This window comes from Diorhabda carinulata, chromosome X (assembly GCF_026250575.1).
Source record: "Diorhabda carinulata isolate Delta chromosome X, icDioCari1.1, whole genome shotgun sequence".
In the NCBI taxonomy this organism is placed as follows: Eukaryota; Metazoa; Arthropoda; class Insecta; order Coleoptera; family Chrysomelidae; genus Diorhabda; species Diorhabda carinulata.
This window is the reverse complement of record NC_079472.1, coordinates 38,193,453-38,217,325: the sequence shown is the minus strand read 5'-3', so window position 1 is coordinate 38,217,325 and position 23,873 is coordinate 38,193,453. Positions and strand designations below refer to the sequence as shown.

The following is a 23,873-nucleotide window of genomic DNA, read 5'->3' as shown; positions in this document are numbered from 1 at the left end:
GTTACGAAACATTGTAATGATAATAAAAATTTCATTTATTGTTGTTATCAAACTATAAATATCCGATATTGAATATTATCAACTTATAAAATACATTTTTGAAAATAATGGGAGAAAATGATATAATAACATACCGTATATAAAAAATTAGCAGCCATCCAAGAACTATTGGTAAAAGCACTTACAAAATTCAAGAGCAAATATTGAGGAAACGAACAAACATAAAATAATTCATCATAATTTTTTTTGCTACAGTAGAAATTCAATTGAAGCAATTAGTTTGAAGTCATCTGATTGAAAACAACCAATAATTTCGACATTATACTGAAAACAGATCTCATGGCTGTTTTCACTTCATTACGTTGCCATGGATGTTTTCAAGAAACAAACTGTTGGCTGGAGTAAGATTTCTGTAGCTTCGTTTTTGATCTATTGATACTTGCATTTTTTCAAAAGTTGATCGTGACTGCTATATCTGGATATAGCCATGAAAAAGCGTCAGCTAAATTTACAGAAATCAATCAATAAAATAGACAAATGGAAAATCATATACTTAGAAACATAAATATAAAACTTACTTCATTCGCACCCGATGCTAAGTTGAAAAGCTCTTAGAACAAAAGTACAACAGCAAGATACTCAACCTTGGCTGATTGGAGGAAATTTTATTCTGTCCGTACACAACAAACTTATAATAATAATATATAATTCATAAGCATTCAAAATACTTTCATAGAGAACTGAATATGAATAGTGGTGACCAAACTATAGACAAATTTGTCTCAATTCATAAACTACATCTTCCTTGACATAGTTAGCTGGAAGCTGCTGATTGATATTGAGATCAGAATGTTAGGTTAACACAAAAAAGCGAAAGGATAATTGATAATAAAAATGGCCCGAAAATATACCCAATTGAATTTTTTCCCACCATCTTTTCTAAAATTGATTATTTGTTCTACTACAAAATTTATCATCAATAACGTAATTGATTTAGTAGGTAGTAATTTAAAGCAAAAAAAAATGTTAAACTCTAAGTACCAATATCCCTAAGACGAAGCAAGATTACCAAAAATTAATTTTCATATATCACTTGTTCCTAGGCAATTTTAGAAGATTTCATGAACGTTCGCAGCGCCACCAAAATCGTACTTGTTTCCATTTTTAAAAATAAAAACAGAGAATGATGAAAATTGACTATTGTCATCAAATCAAAAGCCTATTTATTTGTCTTTAATCTAATTTTCTATCTTATATCTGCTTATAACTATTATATTGTCAGTCTACGCTGACACTGACAATCATCGTCAGTATCATTTACACTATCATAATTGAAAGTGGATCAATTACGTTGAAAAAGACAAAAGTCTTCACCTACCACAATAACAGAAGCTGTCGCAAGTAGACAATGAAAATTTCTTTGAAAAAATAATCACATGAGCGGCATTTAATCTTCTTCTTCTTCTTCTTCTACTTCTTGGAGATCTGTCGATCTGTTAATTCTGAAGCTGCCTCTGCATCTTTTCCTGAGAGATGGATTGCAAACTATCTTTCCACCTTTTAGGTGGTCTTCCGGGTGGCCTTGAGCCGGGCGGGTTGTTTTCTAGGAATATTCTCTGTTCTCGTCCATCCATCTTACATGGTTGTACCACTGCCTCTTACGTTGTCTTCCTCATCTTACAATGTCTTGTATCCCGCACTGCTCTTTGACATCTGTGTTTCTTACTCCGTCTCTTCTTGTTTTCCCCACTATTGTTCTCAGTGTTTTCATCTCGGCCACCCTCAGCATTTGTTTCGTCTTGTTGGTGTCCTCTTGGACTTACGTCATGATGGGTCTGATACAAGTCTTGTAGAATCTAATTCAGATATCTGAATTGCATCACTTGTTCTATGGGATTGTCCTCCACCACCAGCTTACATCTGAGCGGATCCTTTGCGATTGTCATACATTTGGTTTTGCTGATAGAAATGTTTATATTGAGTTGGCGGCTTACCAAGAAGAACTAGAAGAGTTCTCACTGTCGGTCGTTTTCTAATTCGGCGATGACTGCTGCATCATCGGCGTAGCACACCATACCAACTCTTTTGTTGCCCATTCTGTATCCGAGGTTGGGACATGTTACTTTGTTTATAATTTTATCCATGAGGATATCAAACAAAAAGGTACTTAGACTGTCACCCTGTCTAATTCCCCCCGGTGTTGGGATATTTTCAGTGAATTGATCTCCTCCTCGACCTTTGTTACGTTATTGTTATCAAGGTTATGGATTATCTTCGTTATGTTTGCTGGTGCCTTATTTTCCATCAATATATGAAAAATGTCTCCTAACCGGACCCTATCAAATGCCTTTGTTAGGTCAATGAAGCAGATATATGCTGGCATATTTATCTAACTCCGCCTGGTCATCCAATGGGTAGCTCTTCGGATGGCACCGCCATGCACACATAAGGAGTAGCTTTATTCCTTATATTGTCTTATTTGCTATTCAAAGCCGGCCCAACAAACGGTTACCATCGAACTTCTTTGTGTAGTTAAATACCCAGAAGGCTGTAAACTATATTACTACTTTAAGAAAAGACCCACAACTTTACCTTGTAATCATAGTGGCGTAGATAAAATTCTATTAAATGATATTGTTTCAGTTTCTACTGACCCAATCAATTGCACCTCTATTTCGATTGCAAAATGAGCGAATAAAGATACACAATTTTTTCATGGAAAAAATAGACTACCTCCAATCATAGCTGAAAGACTTGCCAAGTTTTTTTTGGTGAAATATTATTAATTTATTTGAATATTATTATTTAAAAGTACAATGTATCAAAAAGGATATGCATATACTTATATAGAACTTTTATTTTTCCCTCACATAAATCTATCCTCATTAAAAAAGTTATTATCATCAGAGTTGATGAAATAGGAATAAGAAACAGTACTATATAAACATATTTTATCACAGTCTTAGGTCAACTGCACTTAAATTTTTTTCTTTAAATCTTCCAGCTGCCACTGGGTTATCATTTTGTAATCTTAAAAAATACTTACTCTTTCAGGTTTAAAAAACTTGATATCTAAATTTTAATGCAACAATTAAAACTAATGTTGAAAAAAACTACCGAAATTTAAGGATAAAAAAGATGCAAGTGTTCTAAATTTTCAAGCGGTGAGCGTCGATCGATGCCGCTCCAGCGGTGTTAAAAAATATTGCTGGCTATAGACTTCAAATGAATGTGTTCACATTGCAAAAGACCACCGCTAAACGTCGCGCGATGCAACGCATCGCGCCCCTCGAGCTTCGATCTTGTTCATTTTTTTTGAGAGGGTATCACCTTTGTGGTACACATGTTTATGTTTATATTTTTATTAAGTATGGAGTCGAAACAGGGAAATATTAATCCAAGAAGGGTACTCAGTGTCTCCACGTTATGCTTTAGGAACAAATTCTCAACAAAACCAACAAGAATATACAGTGCCTCCAGAATATTCTTGAGAAACACATCCTCAAGAAAACCAACAAGGATATACAGTGCCTCTAGAATATTCTTCAGGAACACAAGCTTGTGGATTGCAAAACATCCATTACCAGTTATAAGTTATATACAGTGTCTCCAGAATATTCTTGAGAAACACATCCTCAAGAAAACCAACAAGGATATACAGTGCCTCTAGAATATTCTTCAGGAACACAAGCTTGTGGATTGCAAAACATCCATTACCAGTTATAAGCATTATTCTTTTTCTTTTCGTTTTGATGTATTTACTATAAAAGTATCATGAACATGCAAATAAAAATGCGTAACCTTCACCTTAGTGTAAGATACAACCTTTCTGACGGAGAAATAGGCTTTTTCAAATTGGTTGTTTTCTTTTGAAGTCGATGCTTGGTTTTTCCCAGAATATAATCAAACGTTTCCATTGACACTAAAAACTGAAAAAATCTTAAGGTGATGGAACTCGCCATAAGAAAGTCTATTTATTTTAAGTTCATGAACGCTTTGTATTTTTTTGTTTTTCTTTAAAATTAGCCTTCGCAGTCGTATACTGTCTATAAGTAATAATCGTTTGGATACCAAATTCATTACGTCCTTTTGGTTCGAAAGCTATAAAATAACTAAAACGACGCTTAATCAATTTGAACAGGACAACGCGCGCGATGACATCGTAAAAGCGGCATCGCTCGACGCTCAACGCTTGAGCGTCACCAATGTAAACGCATACTAAAAGAACTGCAAACATTCTCTGTTTTAACTATAGTAGTTGCATGGTGTCCTCTCAACACCATAAAACAAGAAACCAATAAAAAACAACTTTCACTATCGAAAAAAAAAAGAAAAGCTAGCACGGGTACATGCGTCAAAATCTATTGCTCAACCCATGGACGCTAATATGATGTAAATCAGTTGTTTGTTTGCTCCATACTACTATTTAAGAAGAACAGGTATATGTTAAGATGATTATCAATATATTATAAATATAAAGTGTAAATTAAAATTATAGGACAAAATATATTATTTCTTGTAGAATTTTTTGGATATTCGGCATATAAATAAAATAGTTTGAAATTTTTTTGGTATTGTTATTGCAACTGATAAGTTTAAATCATGATATATAATTTATTCTCTTTCCAGCTTGACTCTTATCAAAGTTTATTTTTGAAAATGTCGAATCACCTCGTGAAGGTAAGAGACATGTGCGTGTCCATTACTTAATAAGTTATATTTTAATCATCACTAATCCTTTCATTATAATATTAGTATATTACACTATCTTTACAAGCTGTAATAAAAGCCGAGTAGGTATTGTGATTTGAAATTAGTATAAATACACAAAAATGTATACTTGGAATATGCTATTCAACATGCATCTTTTGGTCTCAACGATTATTTTATTAGGGCTGATAAACATCAGCGTTAGGGGTGATTTAGTAGCAGTTGTGCAGGTAAATAAATGCCTCATTTGTGAATTTCGAAGTAGTTAAATGTATTTCCAACCAAAATTTGTAAATACCAGTCATTCATTACAGCGGAGACGTATCTATAGATGTAGTTTAAATCTCGCTCTAGCTTTTGTTTGTTTTTTATTTGAATTAAGCCTGAATTGATATTCAAGGAAAATAGTGTGATGAAAGAATGTTTTGTCGTTGGTGTATTACATTATTTGTAAAAAAACTTCTAGACACTACAAGACTCATAAACACACGTTTACATGACACAGCTCTGTTTATTTCTAAATCTAATTGATTACTGATAACTTGATGGTGGATGTTAACATTCCTTTTCATATATTCAGTTTAGCTATTATGTCCAATGTTTTTTCATTTACACTCGTAATTATTTCAACTTGTCAATTTTTCTCTAATACTATTTCTGAGCAATTCTCATCAAATTTTTATATGTACTTGACCTATCATTTTATGTTATGATAGAATTAATAACGAATAATACGACCAATAATGGAATTATCATTTCCTCTAGATATTTAGGCATGGACATCGAACGCCTGTAGCAACGTTCTCAACAGATCCATATGCTGACGCATCCTATTGGGACTATTTGGATGAAGGACAATTAACGAATGTAAGTATAACTATTACTCTTAAGAAACTCATACCTATTCCCTGAAGATGAAATTTCAATTACATGTAACATACATTTGAGAGCCACGATTTACAAAACATGTACAAACTAGTGGATAAAATTGATTGAGGCAATTTGAGTATTCAGATATTTTTCATTCTATTCACTTGATTTGCTCATTTTTAAATGAATTTTTATACAAAGCTAATGATATCTGGCGTAGTGTGGAGAGAATTTAATGTGAACTTCGTGTGACCAAATTTTGGTATAGAAGATGCTGACTCCAGAAAACAATACGTGATTCGAATAGGGCCAATACAATAATCAAAACTGGTAAATTGATGAAATTTTGATTGAATATCACGCAGAGCTAAAGTTACTTGGATCCAAAGATTTGTCCAGGTGCTTCGAATTGGTTTTTTTATGCAAACTTCTATTTATATAGCTATTCATATATAATGCTGGTGTCAATTTTTGCATTTAAATTATTGGATTTTTCATATTAAATTATCCCCAATTGAAAACGAGCCCATAAGTAGGCGAAAAATTTTGTTTTATCAGCATTTCATGTATATCTTTACTGCAGAATGTATGTACATACGTTGTTACGTATGCTTGAAACGGCAAGGATTTAGGGTTCATATATAAGTGATTAAACGACTTTATGATAATTCAACATCCAACTTGTACTTAGATTAGAATGAGGTCTTTATAAAATTTACGACAACCAAAACTATTGGTGTAAGTAGGTTACGTTCCTTCTAATTAAAGTTTATAATCGAATATTATACACAAATTATTTGTTTGACAACTTCAAATTCATTCATTCCAATTCATTAAAATTATGTCATAGAGTGTTTTTGTTATATAAAACATATTTTAGCAGATACGTCACAAACTGCTAAGAAGAGGTCAACAACTGCAGGATATCAGTCAACCTCGATTCTATTTGAAATTTTAACGGTTGAATTTGCTTGCTAGACGGTCAATGTAAAACATTGTTCCATCTAAAATGGGTGTGACCTATCTTTATGTATTTTTGCATTATATATAGAGGCCCAAAACATAAAACGTGGTACGTTTTCGAATTTACAACTTGTACAAAGGCTCCTTTGGAGAATAATATATACACTTATTGAACGTATACTTAGTAGACTATTACTTAGTTATAAAACTCAAATTTTGTAAGATTGTAACATTACTTGAGTAGAAATGAATTCACAATTATAGCCTCCTTACATTTTGTGTTACTATGGTATCCGAACAATCATTCAAAATAGTGAATATAGAAGATACTTTCTTCATTGGACTCTCTTCTCACTCGCCATTTTGTTTGCTCTTAATGTATAGCTGTTTTCCAACCTTCGGGTATAATTTCACCATATTAGCTGATGATTCTGAGAGTTTATTTGTTCCATTGTTTATTAGTTCAGCATTAATCTCACCTGGACCCGCGGCTCTCTATTTTTTAGTCACCTCGCTGTATATATAACCAGTGTATCTTCTCTTCTCCTTCAATTTGTATACCTGTCTGTCTTCGCTGATTATATTCTGGTCTATTCTCGGTCAGAAGTGTACCATAATAAAGCATTAATTCATATGCGGGTATAAGTTGTACTCTTAATCTTTCCGCTGTTCTCAATTTTTCAATTAATTTCCATAATTTCCAACTGCACTTTTGCCCTCCAATGGATCCCTCTATTTCTTGACATCTTTCTTTCGATAATCTTGCTTCTTGTCTGTCTTTATTGTCTTTATATTTTTAGAAAACCCTTCAATTGATGTGAAATCATGAAAAAACAATTTGAACAAAATCTAGATTGTTGGTTTAGTAATTCAAATATTCGATTGTCATGAAAAATTTTATTTTCATCCGTATTTTGTTCTGTATTTCAGATAGGAAAGCGTCAACACTATGAGCTAGGACAGTACACTAGAAAGAGATATAAGAACTTTTTACCTACCAAATACAACAGCACATTATTCTACGTAGAAACTACGGATGTAGATAGAACTCATATGTCAGCTCAAACCAATGTCTATGGTATGTTCCCTGCAACAGGTACTCAAATATGGCGAAAAGGAATCAATTGGCAAGCAATTCCTATTCACCCAGCTAATTCTAGTATCTTTGCAACCAACTTCTTTCCAACTGAGTGTGCTGCCTATACACCTCTATTAACAGCCGCACTTAACGGTGAAGAATACGAGGAATTGAATGATGAATACTCTAGTTTATTCGAGTATCTAACAGAATACAGTGGAGACAATATTTCTGACTTCACCGATGTTAATTCTATATGGGACAGTTTAAAAGCAGAGGATACCGCTAGCTTCAGACTTCCTAGTTGGACTGATGCTGTTTATCCAGAACCCTTACGTACATTAGAAGGGAAGATATTTGAAGTATACACACACACCACACAAATGAAGAGATTCGGTAAGTTCTTATGTCCTTAATATTGAGGGCCTCATCTGTTTGTATAATAAAAACAATTATATGATGAAATATACGGAAGCTATTACATACTTTAATAAAAGCAATCAATTTGTAGCAAATTTATCTCAACTGGATCTGTATAGATTAATTGGATAATCAATAATTACATTACGAAATTTTTCAAAGAATTAATCACTCAATTCGAGTTCCTAACCTAACCCTAAGAGTATAACTTGAGGAATCTAATTTGTGAGCAGCCTCGAAGCTCTCACAAAATTCTTAGAAAACCATAGAAGCTGAAATATCTTTTACCCATGAATACACTTTTTCTATTGCTCAGAGTGAGAATTACTCTTGTGTTCATGTTATGATCCTTTTGATGCGAGGGCAGGTTTTGATTTCTCTCTCCCAACATGAAGGAGCCAGCTCAAGGCCTCTATTTCTTAACCTCTTCTTCACATCACACTATCTGTTTTCTTATATCTAAGCTCAAGGTATAGATTTTTGGTTTATGGTTGATTTATTTGTTTCTATGTTCATTAAAAACTTTTTAACAATAGAAGAGGCTGGTGCTGGAAATAAACCTCGCCTGGTGCAGAGATGAGTGCACATGCCTAAAAGCAAAGCTCAGACGTTCTGTCATACTACTGTTTCTGTAGAAATATGCTAGACCACTAGGTTTTTTATATTTGAGGAAGACAACGATGCAACCATGAAGATCTACCAATAGCTGAAATATCTACAAATAGAAGTAGGAGATAACAAACCAGCAATAGTAGAAGACCTACCTGTTGAGAAGATAAACGAACATGATGGTACAAATTCATCAAGAGGAAATGCGTTTCTTAATTTTTTTGAGTCATTGACAAAACTGTCTTTTCAATTACTCTTTACCATACTTAAAAATACAAAATCGAAAAATCAGAATTCAATTTAAATGAGTTCGTTCAATATTTTAAGAGAATTGTACAAATTGTATTCCATTGTTCGGAGGATCAGTGGTTTCGACGCAGTTTCGGTCTCTCTAAGACTAATATTCCATTTTCATGACAACTTTCTTATTATGTAATGTATTGATATACGATTGCAGTCAATTCGTCCCAAATTCATGCTCTTAGAAAGGCATATAGAAGTTTCCAAAAAAAATTGAGTGATAAGAAATTAAAGAGCAAATTCTAAAGTCAAAGATTTCACGATTTTTTCCACTACTGTTTGAAACTTGCCAACTTGAATGAACTTACTCCTCATAAATAAAAAAAAAATCTATAACATCAGAGTTGTCTCATGTTATTTTGATTTATTGTCACTGAATTGTTGATATAATTAACGAAATCGGATTTTCGAAAAAAAAATATACGTTTGGATTGACCCGTATGTATAAGAAATAATAGAAGTTCAGAACCAGCATGTAATTGAAAAGAAATTAGGATATCTAAACTGGAGTTTAGACACTAACGATAAAATGGTATCGATGCAAGTAGAACCTCGACATTGACTCATATCAGTGATTCCAAAGCTGAGGTAAAAAATCTGAATTAATTTGACCTACTTTCATTCAACAGTTATTACCACAGTAATATTATATCCGTTACAGAAATCTTATTTTTATTATTAAAACTAATTTGTAATTTTTCTACATCAACTTTTCTTTTCCAGTTTCTGGACTTTTCCTTAATGAAGTTGTAGAATATTTAGAGAGCATGGCAAACGATTCAACATCTGCAGAAACATACAGAATCTACAGTGGACACGACACAAATATAGCCGCAACCCTTAATTGCTTTGGAGTTTTTGATCCCCCATTTCCTCCAGCGTATGCGAGCACTATATACATAGAACTTCACTACGAAAACTGGCAGTACCTTGTTAGAGTTTTCACTAAAGACGGAGATACACTTACCCAAATTAGTGTAAATGGATGTGATGTGGACTGTCCTATTGCCGATTTTAGAGAATATTTGAGTGATATAATTTTAGATTCAGATACTTGGATTTCGGAATGTAATGATACAAGTACTAGTAGCAAAGTTTTGTCTGTTGGACAGTATACAGATGAGATAGTTACGAGTAAATGGGGTGGAAAAAGTAATTAAGTGGATTTGTATACTGTGGTTAAAGTCTACGACGATTATCAGCTCCTACGAATGATATTGATGTGATTGTTGTCAACATAATAAAGCCTCGTAGTAATATACTACTTATTTTTATATTTTGTCAATCGATAATAAACTCAATTATTATATCTATGATATTATCAGTTAATTACGCCAGAACCTTTTTCTCAAATTTATTTTCTTATTCTTAATTTGTGTAGCTAGATGGACTAATTTCTTTCATTCCATTATTTATGATGAAAAACTTTTCATTCCATTCCTTGGAACCTCATCTGAAATCATAATTTCATGCATAAAAAGCTGGGCGTAACCTAAGCAGAAAAGATCCTATAAAATCAGTGCTATGGATTAGGATTGCAATTTGTATGCAGTGTCTGATTAAGATGACATAACATCTTGTTCACGGCGATACTATTTCATATAAAAAAGCACGTATAGCACCTTAGTCGCCATGTGTAACTTTTTGTCACACCGTGTCTGGAGCACTGTGTATTCAAAACTATACACATCGGGCTACTTATTCAACGCGCCGTATATCCTTTAAGAACACGTTTTCTATACTTCCATACATGATTCTATACATCACACAAATATGAAAACTCTGAACTGTCGCATTCTTCTGATGTAAATGGTATGGGAATCGGTGATTTTAAGAAGATTTTATAAATTTTTCAATTTTAGTTCAATATTTCTAGGTTAGAAGGCAATTAATCAATAAAACCATTTATATTTTTTTGTATTTTCATTCTGTAAACTACCCTTATTATGGCACTGGAAAAGACTAAATAGTAAAAAAATAATTATAAGCCACTGAGCTTGAAACAAGTAATTAGTGACACATTAGATCATTTCCCAAATAGCACATTTTGTAACAACTTGGGAAACTTTTCGTAGTTTTCCGTCGATGGTTTTTCTTTGTCGACCGAATTTCTTGTAACATTAAGAACAACGAGCTTTCTTTTACACTCATTCTTTCATAGGTATACTGGTTATATAAGAAATGGGCGTTCACCCAGCTGGTGCAACATAAAAATTCCAATACTGTTACCAAACGTTACCCAAATGCTCGTTTGAAAATTAACCAGAATCAGTACTAATAGTCGTTACAAAAATGTATTACATTCATGTGCAATTCAATAGGTATAAAACCGCAAAAGTCGAATTTATTATACTATATGTATCCTAGCATCCCCAATTGAAGGTAACAAGAAGAAAATAGAAGAATACGAACAATTGTGTTATTAATTTTATAGGGAAAAAATCACACCAAATAAAAGTTATTGAAGAGGCAATAAAAAGTACTTTTAATACATGAAGGCACTACTGAAAACTACCAGCGAAAAAATTTTAAGAGCACTCAGAAAACCTACAGAGAAGTTGGAATGAAACAGAAGATATCGAGAGACAAAAGAAGGGGTAGAGGGGTAGAGGATAAGATACAGAGCATCAACCATCGATCTGATTTGAAAAAAAATCGAATTGTTTTCCCAACTACAAAATTTCACAGAATTAATAAGCAACGTATTAACAAATGTTAGCTATTGGAAAAAATTTATGAACTTATTGAAGAAATAAGGAAGCAACAGTCATTGTCAGTAAAACGGGGATTGGGATTTCTGAATTGCAGTATTAGAAAAGAGTGATTAATGTATCAACTACAGGAAAATAATCCACATACAAAATAATGCTCATCATAATAAGACAAAGAATAGCAGAACACGCAAAAGAAAAATTCGAATCCACTTTAGATGCAACACACGCTATGAGACAGATATTGAAAAATTTCTACGAACACATTGATTTTAAATAAGTGTTCGATGAAATAAGTTTGAGAAAGCTAATAAGGAATATGGAAGTACCAGCTAAAATTAACAGTAATGATATTAGAAAGGTAATAAGGAGTAATAAAAAAAGATACAATCAAAAAAGGCTGTGATATTATAAACACGTGAAGAGACGGCTATCGGATTCCACAATAGAAAAATATTGGTTCCTAAGAAATAAGACAGAAATTGAGAAAATATATATTCAAATCAAACTTTCAAGATAATAGACACAAGATACACAATATAAAAGAGCGGACCTGAATAACGGATATAGCTAAAAGCCATGAAGACTCATAAAAAGTGAAGGAAGAGGACTATAAGAAATTACGTGGAAGTGATTCAGCTTAAAAAAATAAGTGAGCTTCATTGAGCCCCCTAATTTCCCTCAGAAAAGTGCCTTATCTGTAGTTTATACTCCAATTTTATGTGTTTGAAAGATGAAGATTTCCACTGGTTTACTAAAAACTAACTAACTAAAAAAGGTTATAACTGACAGGGAAACTAAGATAACGATGGCAAATAATCTCAATAAAAGAAAACTAAATTGAGATCTATGTGAAAATCCTTCTATTATTTTTTTAACCCATCTTAAACAACGCCATGAAAGCCTTGGATTGATATAGAAACACAAATTTATCATTTATTTCTCCATTTATTCACAAAGAGGCCACAGTTCTCAAGAATCCTCATTGAGAGGACACGATTTAATTAAGAATAAGGAGTAGAATATACATTTAATCTCTAATCTAAGAACTCTTTCAACGTTCAACATTTATTATAGGATATATTATAAGTATATTGGAAAATTCTTGCAATGTGATTCCAATTTCTGTGATCAATTTTTGGCTAATTATTCAACGATACATCTCAATTATCGATTTGGGATTAAATGATTATTATTTTAATACAGATAATGATCACATTTCAAAATTAAGTGGTTTGTGACACTATCTAAATTTGTAGTTATTAAAAACAACCGTCATATTGAGTATAAATATATTCGAGTGACTCCTCTTGGTAGGCATTTACCAAAATGCAGCATTTTCTGGCTTCAGCAGTTCTCCTGGTAACGTTGATTACCATCAGCGTCAGTGGTGAACTAATAGCCGTGGTACAGGTAAATTAAAGTGTCTTGTGGTACTCGGCAGATAATATATAAATATTTCGTATAAAAATCAATGTTGAGCTTGAAATAAGGAATATAATACTAGATTTCATTTAGTTGTAATCATATTTTGGTATTCTCAAAATTAATTCGAATCAAATTAACATTTTTGATGTAATTGCTGAAAATTATTTATCTTCAACATATATATGCATGAATTATGTTGACTTCTATCCAGTGGTTATTCTATTAGAAAACATTGCTAATCTTTGTTTCTATGGAGAGCTCTTCCCATCTTTGGATCATTTCAATTTCATCCATCATAATTTTCCCATCCCATTTTTTATATACATGGTCATCTGCTCAAATTGCCTTCTATTGTATTTGATTTTTTCATGAAAATCTCCATTTCTTCTATGTACGTTATACTGCTCTCTGTTTTTTTTGCTCTACATACCTTTTTCCATTTTAATCTGTTCCGGTTTGTAACATTCTTTGTTTGGCTTGTTTTCTCTTTTCAAATCCTTCTTTATATTTAGCATCGAAATGTTTGTTTCTTTTTTCCTGTTTTATTTTATGTGGTATTATCTTTTTCCGCCTTTCTCATGGTTTTTTCTTAATGTTTATATTCGTCTTTGATACTATAGCTTTGTTTTCTGCTAGGGCTCTCTCCAGATGTTCTTCATACTTTTTCTATGTTGTTACTTAGTCTTTCTACCTGTTGTCTTCTTTTTCGTCCAGTATTCTGATTTTTCTTCATTTACTTACTATTTAGTGCTATTTTTGCGATTTCTAAAAAATGTTTTAATTGATTTATTAATAGAGCGAGTATCAATATTGTAAATATAGTGCAAATTAATATAGCAAAATAAAGCTCCTGAGACAATTAACATTATTAACATTTGATTAAGATTTAAGAGATTGTTAAATATAAAAATAAGATAAATTTGTTTTCATCTGATAATAAAAGTAAGTCTCTAGTACAAGAAAATCTTTTATTCCCTTTGATTTTCGATAACTATTATTGTCATAGTAATATACATGATGGCAGATATCATAAATATATCGAGAATGATTCTATTTTTTAGTTAAGTACTTCCATTCTACTTACATGGAACTTTTCAGTTTATATCTTTCTTAGATTTCCCGCTCGTCTCTGTATAATCGGATTTAGAAAATTTTATTAATTGATCATAATAGCCTGCCTTCTCTACTACATTTTGAATATATTTATATGGCACTCTAAAATTTGGAAATTCTTATTATCTATCTCTGAGAATAATCATCCACTCGTAATACCTCACGTCTTAATATTAGGTTATTATGTCTTTTACATTTATACTATAAGTGTTTCTATATAAAATAAGTCTGACGAAAATAATAATTTCCATAGATATTCAGACATGGACATCGTACACCAGGATCAAGTTATTCCACCGATCCATATGAAGACCGGTCATACTGGGATGGACTTGCTGAAGGACAATTAACGAATGTGAGTGCATATATTATAATATTCTCTATGTTTTTTGGCTCTATGTTACAATAATTATTTCAAGATTAATGCTGGGTTATCCAAAAGAGCACCAAAGTATTCTTTGATCTGAATAGATAAATCTGCGTAATTCTTTTTTATGATTCACAATTTTTTTTCAACAATATGGACAAAATCTTTTAATCTTAACAATTTTGTTCCATCTGAAATTTCAATATCTTTAATCATTTCCAACTAAAGCCAACTTCCAAATCCATGATAAATTTTGTACAGAAGTAATTTCTTTATGAATTATAAACAAAAATGAAGTTTCCTTATATTGAATTCCTTCCTTATATGATTCTCAATACTTATGTCATTTTTAGGTAGGAAAACGTCAGCATTTTGCTTTGGGTCAGTACACTCGGCGCCGTTACCATTCTTTCTTACCTGCAAAATATAACAATACAATGTTCTACGCACAAACAACAGACGTAGATAGAACTCATATGTCAGCCCAAAGTAATGTCTATGGACTCTATCCTGCCGCTGGTAGTCAAGTATGGCGTAAGGGAGTCGATTGGCAAGCAATTCCTATTCATCCTGCAAATTCCAGTATTTTCGACAGTAGCTTTTATCCAAGTGATTGTGCAGCATATACGCCCCTATTAACGGCCGTTCTCAACAGTGAAGAATATGAAGAATTAAATGAAAAATACTCAGATCTTTACGCATACCTAACCGAACATAGCGGAGATAATATCACTGACTTTACGGAAACTTATACAGTATGGGATTGTTTGAAATCGGAGGATACGGCTGGGTACAAACTCCCCCATTGGACAAGATCCGTTTACCCAGAGCCTTTACGTACTGTAGCGGGAAAGATTTTCGAAGTATTTTCACATACCAAGAAAATGAAGAGATTCGGTAATAAAAAGTCTAATTCATATTAATGTTGTTTATTGAAAATATTTTCTTTCCTTTCAGTTTCTGGATTGTTTCTCAATGAAGTGGTAGAATATTTAGAAAGCATGGCAGAAGATTCAAGTGCATCACAGAAATTCATGGTTTATAGTGGACATGATACTAATATAGCTGCAACGCTGAACAGTTTTGGAGTTTTCGATCCTCCTTATCCTCCTGAGTATGCTAGCACTATATACATAGAACTTCACAAAGTCAAAGAATACATAGTAAAAGTATTTATTAAAGATGATAAATTTATCAAGCAGATCAGTGTGAATGGATGTGATCTTAACTGTCCTCTCTCTGAGTTCAGAAATAAATTAAGCGATTACATAGTAGACGCAGAGACCTGGAATGAAGAATGCGCTGCAGCTACTACCGGTGGAAAGTATTTGCCTGTAGGACAATACTCGCAGGAAAAAATTTTTGAAAAATGGGGAAGAAAATCTACCTAATTATATTTCTATATATACTTAACAATGATTGTTGATTTTCTCTATTTTATCGGAAAAATGTTATTATAGTTTTATCAAATACATATTGTTTGGAAATAGTGATGGTTTGAATTACTATAGGATGATTTGGTATGCATGATTTTTTTTTGGAAAGATATAATTGTCTCCGGATATTGAAAAACCTCTCAAAAGAGAAGTATTTATCAAAAGAATTCCAATTCTACATACCAAGTTTTCCGAAGCAATCTTTCTAGTGTCGATGGTGCAATCACGATTTTTATCAAAATAGCCCAGAAGGCGATGTGAAACCATCGGACGTCGGAATACAACGTCCGGACGCATATGAATCAACCCGTTTTTGCACTAAAATCGTGAATCAAAATTTTAAGCGTTAAAAATTCTGCTGCCGACTTTTAATTAAATAATATTGTACTCAAATTTACAAACGCCAAGTACTTCATTGATAATTGTGAATATTGTATGTCAAAAAATGAAAATTCTCTTGAACAAATATCTAATTGCGGATGGAATTGATGAATACTGCGAATAATTATTTGATTTAGTTATATACAAATGAGTTAAAATCACTAAGAAGTCATATATAATGGCTAATTCATACATGATTAGGTTAATATGAATATAAGCTAAGTCTGGACCAATCGTACAAGTTTCCTCACACAATTACCAATAATTTTGACAGAGTATAATTATCCTCACTATCAATGATACCGAAAGCACTAATGATTATCTGGTTATCGTATTAAGTAAAATACGACATCGACACAACGTTAGAACGCTGCGATTTGTGTCGAAGTTTTAGTAGAGAAGAATGTCAATATCATAAATTTCACCGGCTTTGTGGTTTAGGTTTTCTAAGACAGAAACAGGAGACATATGTTTATTTTTTCATTTATACTAAGAAGATACATTATTTCAAAGTGATTTTTATCAAATAATGGGGATGTAACCTTTTGACCATAAACGAATATAAAATTCCAAAAATTCGTCAAATAAGAAAGGTTTGACTGATAAGTTAACCTGGATAGAAGGTGGGTGTATATTAATGTAGAAAAAATAAACAACATGAAAAGAATTTCAAAACCGCTTACCAAATATTATGTTTCATACCTCAATAAATTCATTACATCTAACTAAAGACAGAAGTGCATCGACCTGCATAAATTGCGTTTTCAGCAGTCTCATTTTGAGTGAAATAACTTTGAAAAATATTTGTGTTAGATAATACAGAAGTTGACTTGACCACAGAAAACTAAAATGTTCAATTAAAACAGTATTTGGCTCTATATCCATTGCGAATGAAAGCCGCCCTCGGGATCTGTTGATTCATCTTCTACGATGAATCACTCCGTTTTGAATTTTCTAGGTTAACCCTCCCGCCTGTTACAACATCTTGCTCGCTTTTCTTACTACCTGTTCTATGCCACTTCTCCTTAACCTCCATGACTTGTCTCCAGTTCCTCACCCCCAACGCTGCAATATCCTTCATTACTTATTGATTCCAGTTTGCTTTGGGTCGAGCTCTTGTACGTTCTATATGTGGCTTCCACTTCCAATTCAAGTTTTGGTTCCTCCTCACTGTCTCTAAAAAACTTACCTTTTACCTAGTTTTTGATCTCGTATATTCTTCATAATTCCCACAGTTCTCCTATTTCATCAATTTTTAGTTTCTGCATTGCTACTTTCTGATATTATTGTGATTTCCTATTCATTACAATTTTTTACTGTTAAGGATAGGAATTGAAATCTGACCAATTTAATATTTGATCATTTTCTATTATTTATTAATATTTTGGCAGAAAAAAAATATTTTATAGGATTTTTCAACTTTTCAGCACATTTTTCAATATATGTATGAAACTTCTTAATTGACTTTTTTATTTAAAATACGTTTTTTGAAGAAGTTTCTACGTAGTCGTAGAAAAATAGTGTACACAACTCGTTGGGAAGTGTATTTCGCACTTGTTACGTTTCAGCACTTGCCGCCACGTGGCTCGGGCGAAATAGTTACTAGTGCGAAATGTATCCCTTTCCATACTCGTTATGTAAGATACTATTTTTTCCGACTGTACTGTAAAATCGACTTTACAGTACTTCTATAGTACTCTTAAATTCTCCCAATCCCAATATTTCCAAAAATCAGTCACCTAGTGGATGTTAATTTTAATTTTTTTGAATAATAAGAGGATAACCAGAGGAGCTCATTTTCAGTAAAATTGTCAAATACGACATTTCATATTTCAATAGAATAGTGTTTTTTATTTAAAACCGAAAACAGTATTAAAAAAAACATATTACAATATACGTTCGTGCGGTTATTATTACGGTACTCGATTAGATATTCTTGTACTGGCTCCTTCGTCACCATAAACATCTAGTACCGTACTATTATGTATTTGTGATTCGAAGCTCTGTGCTATTTCTCCGCGAAAAGTTATTTGGAGATAAAAATTGCTGTTTATTTCACGTTATCTTAATATACTTATGGCTAAAATCTCTGATCTTTGCTCTGTAATTTACCATTAATGTTCCATTAATGTCTTCAAATTATTCCTAAAGCACTTATTATCGAAATTTCAAACTCCATTAGTATACTTTATTGGAAACGAGTTTATACAATTAATGCATTGATGAAGAAGTAAACTTTTACATTGAAAAATGTGCCTAAAACCATAAAAAATCGAAAAAAATGGAAAGAAATGGATAACAGTTATATATTATAACTTATAAGGTATAAAAAGAAAGAAAATCCTCAAGTAAATAATTGTTTGAATGATAAATCTTGATTTTAGCTCCCTTTCAATTAAAAGTTAAAAATTCTTATTTCTAAAAAGACCTGAGAAAAATGTTGAATAACCATGATATATCCATATTACTTTCCACACATTTTGAACGAAAATGAACAACTTTATTTACACATCAAAATTACTAATAAAAATTTCGATTACGATGACTATGATCACAATATGCCAAAAAAATTCTGCTCCAGGACCTGAAAAAATTCCATTAATATTCATTTAAAACTTCCACAAGTTGCCAAATGGTAACTTATACAAATATACAACTTGATCTGATCAAAAATAGTTTCCCATACATATGTTCACAAGAACTAAGATAACTTCATATCGACCAATATCTCTTACTAACGTATGAGGCGACTTCCATCAAAACAAGTCAGTATTAGACAACCTCAATGAATTGGAATTCCAAATCCACAATTCTCTTGCAAGTGAACAAGATTGTCTCAGTCTTCATCGATTTCACAAAAGCCTTCGACACAACCTGGTGCCATAGCATTATCAAAACTCTTCATGAAGATCTCTCATGAGCTGAACACTTTTTCTGATTGTTATTGATAACATATTAAACCATACTCAATACCAGTAAAATGAAAACTCAGTCATCATCACCTCTTAGAGTTATCAAAGGTTATCAAATCTATGGATCCCAATATTCTGTAAAAATTGTCCCACACAAGTCCAGGCTACATCCAGGCTAGTCCAAAACGACAATATTTAATTGTTATCATCGTGCGTTATCATCCATTAATACATCATTGCCTATGAAGGGGAAATAAAGAAAAACATGTGGGTCTAAAATCTCTTTTATTTACTTATGAGCAGTTGATGATCCTCTATCTAACAGCATCAATTCTGTGTGAACTTTTGAAGATATCCCACCTCACATGATACTCCAAAAGTTGTTGCTGCATGGAAAATACTTTTACTGTAAATAGGTTTTCTATGTTTTCCCTGCTCTAGTTGAGGAGCAGTGTTAACTACTCTGGCTGTAGCATTTCTCAAAACACTTCTCATACTTTTTAAAATAACTCTCACATTTTCAGAGCAGCTAAGGCTTTTTGAAGGCCGTTACATGTTTACTTCATATATCCTACAATCTCAAAAATGTATTGTTTGCAGGGTAGTTGCCGACGATCGAACCTGCACCAGCCTTCTATCATATCCTCCGGTCTCTCGATATCTTTCAGCTACCTTGTACACAGTTGACTGATTAATTTCCAGTTTATTGTAGGCGTACCTTTGACTGCGCTCGTCTTCAATAGGAGCAATTAATCTAATAACTTGCTCCATTCTAAAATCATATTTCTGGTTAGACGCTCCTCCATAGTCAATATTATTTTAAATTTTCAATGAGACATAAATTGTACTATCGATCTGTGCCGAACATAAACTTATAAGAAAAAATGTCCAATTAACATATCTTCTTAATTTTTGGATGATTTAAGGCATTAATTTTTTATTTAAATATTATTAACATTTATTTTAATTGTGAAAATAGATTTATGATTTATATTGCACTTGATTATATTTTTTTTATTCACCATAATCTACAGTCTAAACTGTAGTTTTTTACGAAAAATTGAGTACACTCCAATTATAACCAGAAAAAAATATAGAAGAATGTTTGCACAAGCTAAGACATCAAATTAACTTACACAATCTACATTTAAATACCCTCTTTTTCCGTGTTGCTCTACATTGTAAGAGAATTAGAATTTTAGATTTGGAAATACATTTCCAATTCCTCTATCGTTGCTGATCTAAATCTCAACTTATTTGTAGTTAGTAGCAATATTTGAAACGAGGTAGAGAGAAGCTTGTAATTATACGGTGTATAATATGTAGTCTATGGTTGAACATGAAATTGTAGCTAATTCAAACACAAGTATAAAAAAAGGCTTGGGAAATACCGATATCATGATTTCATATAAAAATTTTCGAAATTGTAGGGGCTGAGAACCAATTTCACCTTCCTGAATATATTGGGTTTATCTTTATTCCATTTCAAAATTATCATGTGCAGTTCAATAAAGTAACTTTAATTTTATACAAAATTGAATAAACTTTTCATTATAATTTCTGAATGCTAACAAAAAATGGAAATCGGTATTGTGCAATATTGTTTGATCTTGGAAAATGATATATGTTATATCAATCCAAAGTTCTCATACGTAATAAATTGAGATAAATTAAAATCAAATTAGGTGCTTGAATTATCAGCATAAGTTTCAATACAAAATTGATTGTCACGTTTTTTGTATTCACAAAAAATCTAATATCACGTTTTCCGTTTCTATTGATTATATGTAAAGTTTATTTACTAGACTTTGATAAGATTCATAAATAAATAATTTTTGGGTGATGTACGAGGTACATGCAATATATAAAAATACTTTTCAAGATTATTAATAATCAATAAGAAAAGAGAAGAAATTAATGAAGTAACAAAGTACCAAGTGAGTGAGAGGAGAGTGAAAACTGGGGTCAAGAAAACTAAGGTCAGAAAAAGTACTAATAGAGGAGAAGTTGTGGGAACAAAATGATACAAAAATATATAACTTTTTTCTCACTCATTCATTAAATTTTGTTTGGATCTGAAAATCACTATAAACGAACTCTCACTTAAATAAAAAGCATGCTTCTATTTCCAAAAAGTAGTTTCAAGGTATGGAAGATACAAAATGAAGTATATTTTGAAAGAATTTTCCAAACAAAAAATGTTACTGTAACTATAATATAAAGAAATAATCGCATCTGACTTTTATAAGAATTTAATCGATTATTTTCCAAGCAAATGAAGCATTCCACATTCCTCTATCTTTGTCCTTGGTTGATTTGATGTACATTTCCAGCTACATTTTCCACTAATTTTGTTAAACTGAACAGTAAACGCGTACCTTGAGGCTGAAGATTTTTATATCCAAATTCTAGCCTTCGAATACAACTCATTGAGAGAAAAATAGTTATATACATACAACAATGAATATTTTGCTTAATTATAGTTCTCTCAATATCAATTGCAGAAGACTGTTAAGCGAGGAACAATCAATATTTCATAAATACGGTAAACATCTAGCAAACATCCGTCCACGTGGACTCATCATCTCCTCTGTTTACCAATGAAAACATCGCTTGATAATGGATTTAGATATACAAACACAGCAAGTTATTCCAAATATATTCAATATTTAAAAAAGGAAAATATTCAGCAATATGATAATAATAAAAATTGCTGTATTAACTAAAGTTAATAAATTTTCAATTTATCGAGTAGTCAGGAGAGGGGTTGCTATGCATCATTCACAGAACCAAAAAACATGTAAAAAAACTCTGAAATAAGTTGACAAAGCTACTCAAGATTTTATACGCAAGACAATTTATACTTTATATAAGGTCAACCAGGCTACGATATTAGAAGTAATACAGTAAAAGGTAGCAGATTACCCAGAATACAATTATAACAGATTAGAAACATTGCGTCAAGTTGTGTCAGCATGTGGTTCTAAACACAAAAAAATGAATAAACGGAAGACAATAACCGAATCGTCAAGGATAGTTCGACGGCGACAAGATTATTTACGCCAGATAAAAGACCACCGAAGTTCTAATAGACGAATGGGGTACAAAAAGGACTCAGTTCAAGTCTGGTACCCTGTTTAAAGTTCCAAGTAGGACTACAATTAATTGCATCTGCCTAAATAATGCCCACTAATTTATAATGATTCGATTGTCTTTTAACAAATACTCTCTCGCTTAAGATACACATATTTTTATAAGTATTTATAGAAATAACAAATTTACGAAATGAGGTATCTACGCCTACGGTAGATCAAACAAAATTGACGGCAAGGGTTTTTATAATCTGCAATTTATATTGGAACAACTATACAAACCATGAGATTGGAACATGGAACATGGACCACACGTTTCAATTCAATTCAAATTTTTCAATTTAACGGGAACGATATAAGTCATGTTTTAGAATATATCGAATCAGCCATAGTCATCACGAGATTTTTATAGGGTGTGAAAATTTGTCCTCAACAGCCAAGGAGAAAGCAGGTTTGCATGCACAGGTATATGCTGATGACTTACATATCATTCACCTGAGAAAGGTCGCTCCTGCTCTATTAATATAAAGTTCCATGTCAATAATCTTGTAGACTGATAGACTTAAAACCTAAGGACAAGGTGTAACTGCACAGATTCCAATGCCTCGTGTAACTTATTATTACAGGATCCATGCATTTGGCATCAAGTAGTGCCCTCTCAAACTCCAACTGGACCTTCCATCTTTATATCTAATGATAGAGTTTAAAGCCATGAGGACGCATGAAGAGAGGACAGGCGGATATAACTGGTCATGCGAAAATCTGGATACAGGTTACATGTTACAGGTAGATGGTAAGTGATATGAATATGCAGTGACGAAGTAGCGCCTGTGAGTGTTAATAAGGGGAGTAATAATGGGGCCACTTGGAATACGGATGACTCCAAGTTCAATAGCTTAGCGGAGGCTACCACAAAATAAGCGAGTTTTCCTCGTTTGCAAAATATGCAGATCAAACTAGAGTAGTCGCTGTTAGGGAATATATCAACGGTGCAATAAAAACACCATAATTTCAATCTGATCAGTCAGCACAGAGGTTATAAAAGCCATAACGGGCGAAACAGTGTCTTCTAGACTTGTACTGGAATATGAAAAGTATTTTGTTGGTGTAGACAGAAATTTAGGTATCTGAATAGTTTGCTCACGATAAAAACTCACACAAAACATGAGAATAACAAAGCCCTGTTTAAAAATTGATTGTTCTACTTGAACAGGCACAAAAATCAATTACAAACTGGTTTTTTAGCCAGATATTGTTATCTAAAACGAGATCTATATGCTATGAGTATCACGGGCGATTCGGAATGCCACTCTTGTGTAGATCCGGAGGATACTACAGTCCATGTCATTTGTGATGATGAGTACTAGCACACACATGTGGCAGGTACAAATACATGTGCTAGCTTCACTGTTTCCCTAGTCACGCTAGAAGTTGGCTATTAGCTTTTGAAGGACATCGTCCTTCAGTAATTTTAAATAGGACA

General features: G+C 32.3%; 2 protein-coding genes across 2 annotated transcripts; both read left to right on the top strand.

Annotated features, from left to right (window-relative positions):
- Positions 1–4,801: 4,801 nt before the first annotated feature.
- Positions 4,802–10,263, top strand: LOC130901852 (prostatic acid phosphatase-like). The gene is made up of 4 exons (XM_057813483.1): positions 4,802–4,940; positions 5,476–5,577; positions 7,474–8,017; positions 9,674–10,263. Exons 1-4 carry the CDS (start codon positions 4,833–4,835, stop codon positions 10,108–10,110), a joined length of 1,191 nt encoding a protein of 396 aa, XP_057669466.1. The 5' UTR covers positions 4,802–4,832; the 3' UTR covers positions 10,111–10,263.
- A 2,653-nt stretch (positions 10,264–12,916) lies between these two features.
- LOC130901719 (lysosomal acid phosphatase-like) lies at positions 12,917–16,056 on the top strand. The gene is made up of 4 exons (XM_057813268.1): positions 12,917–13,074; positions 14,456–14,557; positions 14,923–15,466; positions 15,527–16,056. The coding sequence occupies exons 1-4, from the start codon at positions 12,991–12,993 to the stop codon at positions 15,958–15,960; spliced, it is 1,164 nt and encodes a 387-aa protein (XP_057669251.1). The 5' UTR covers positions 12,917–12,990; the 3' UTR covers positions 15,961–16,056.
- Positions 16,057–23,873: the final 7,817 nt, after the last annotated feature.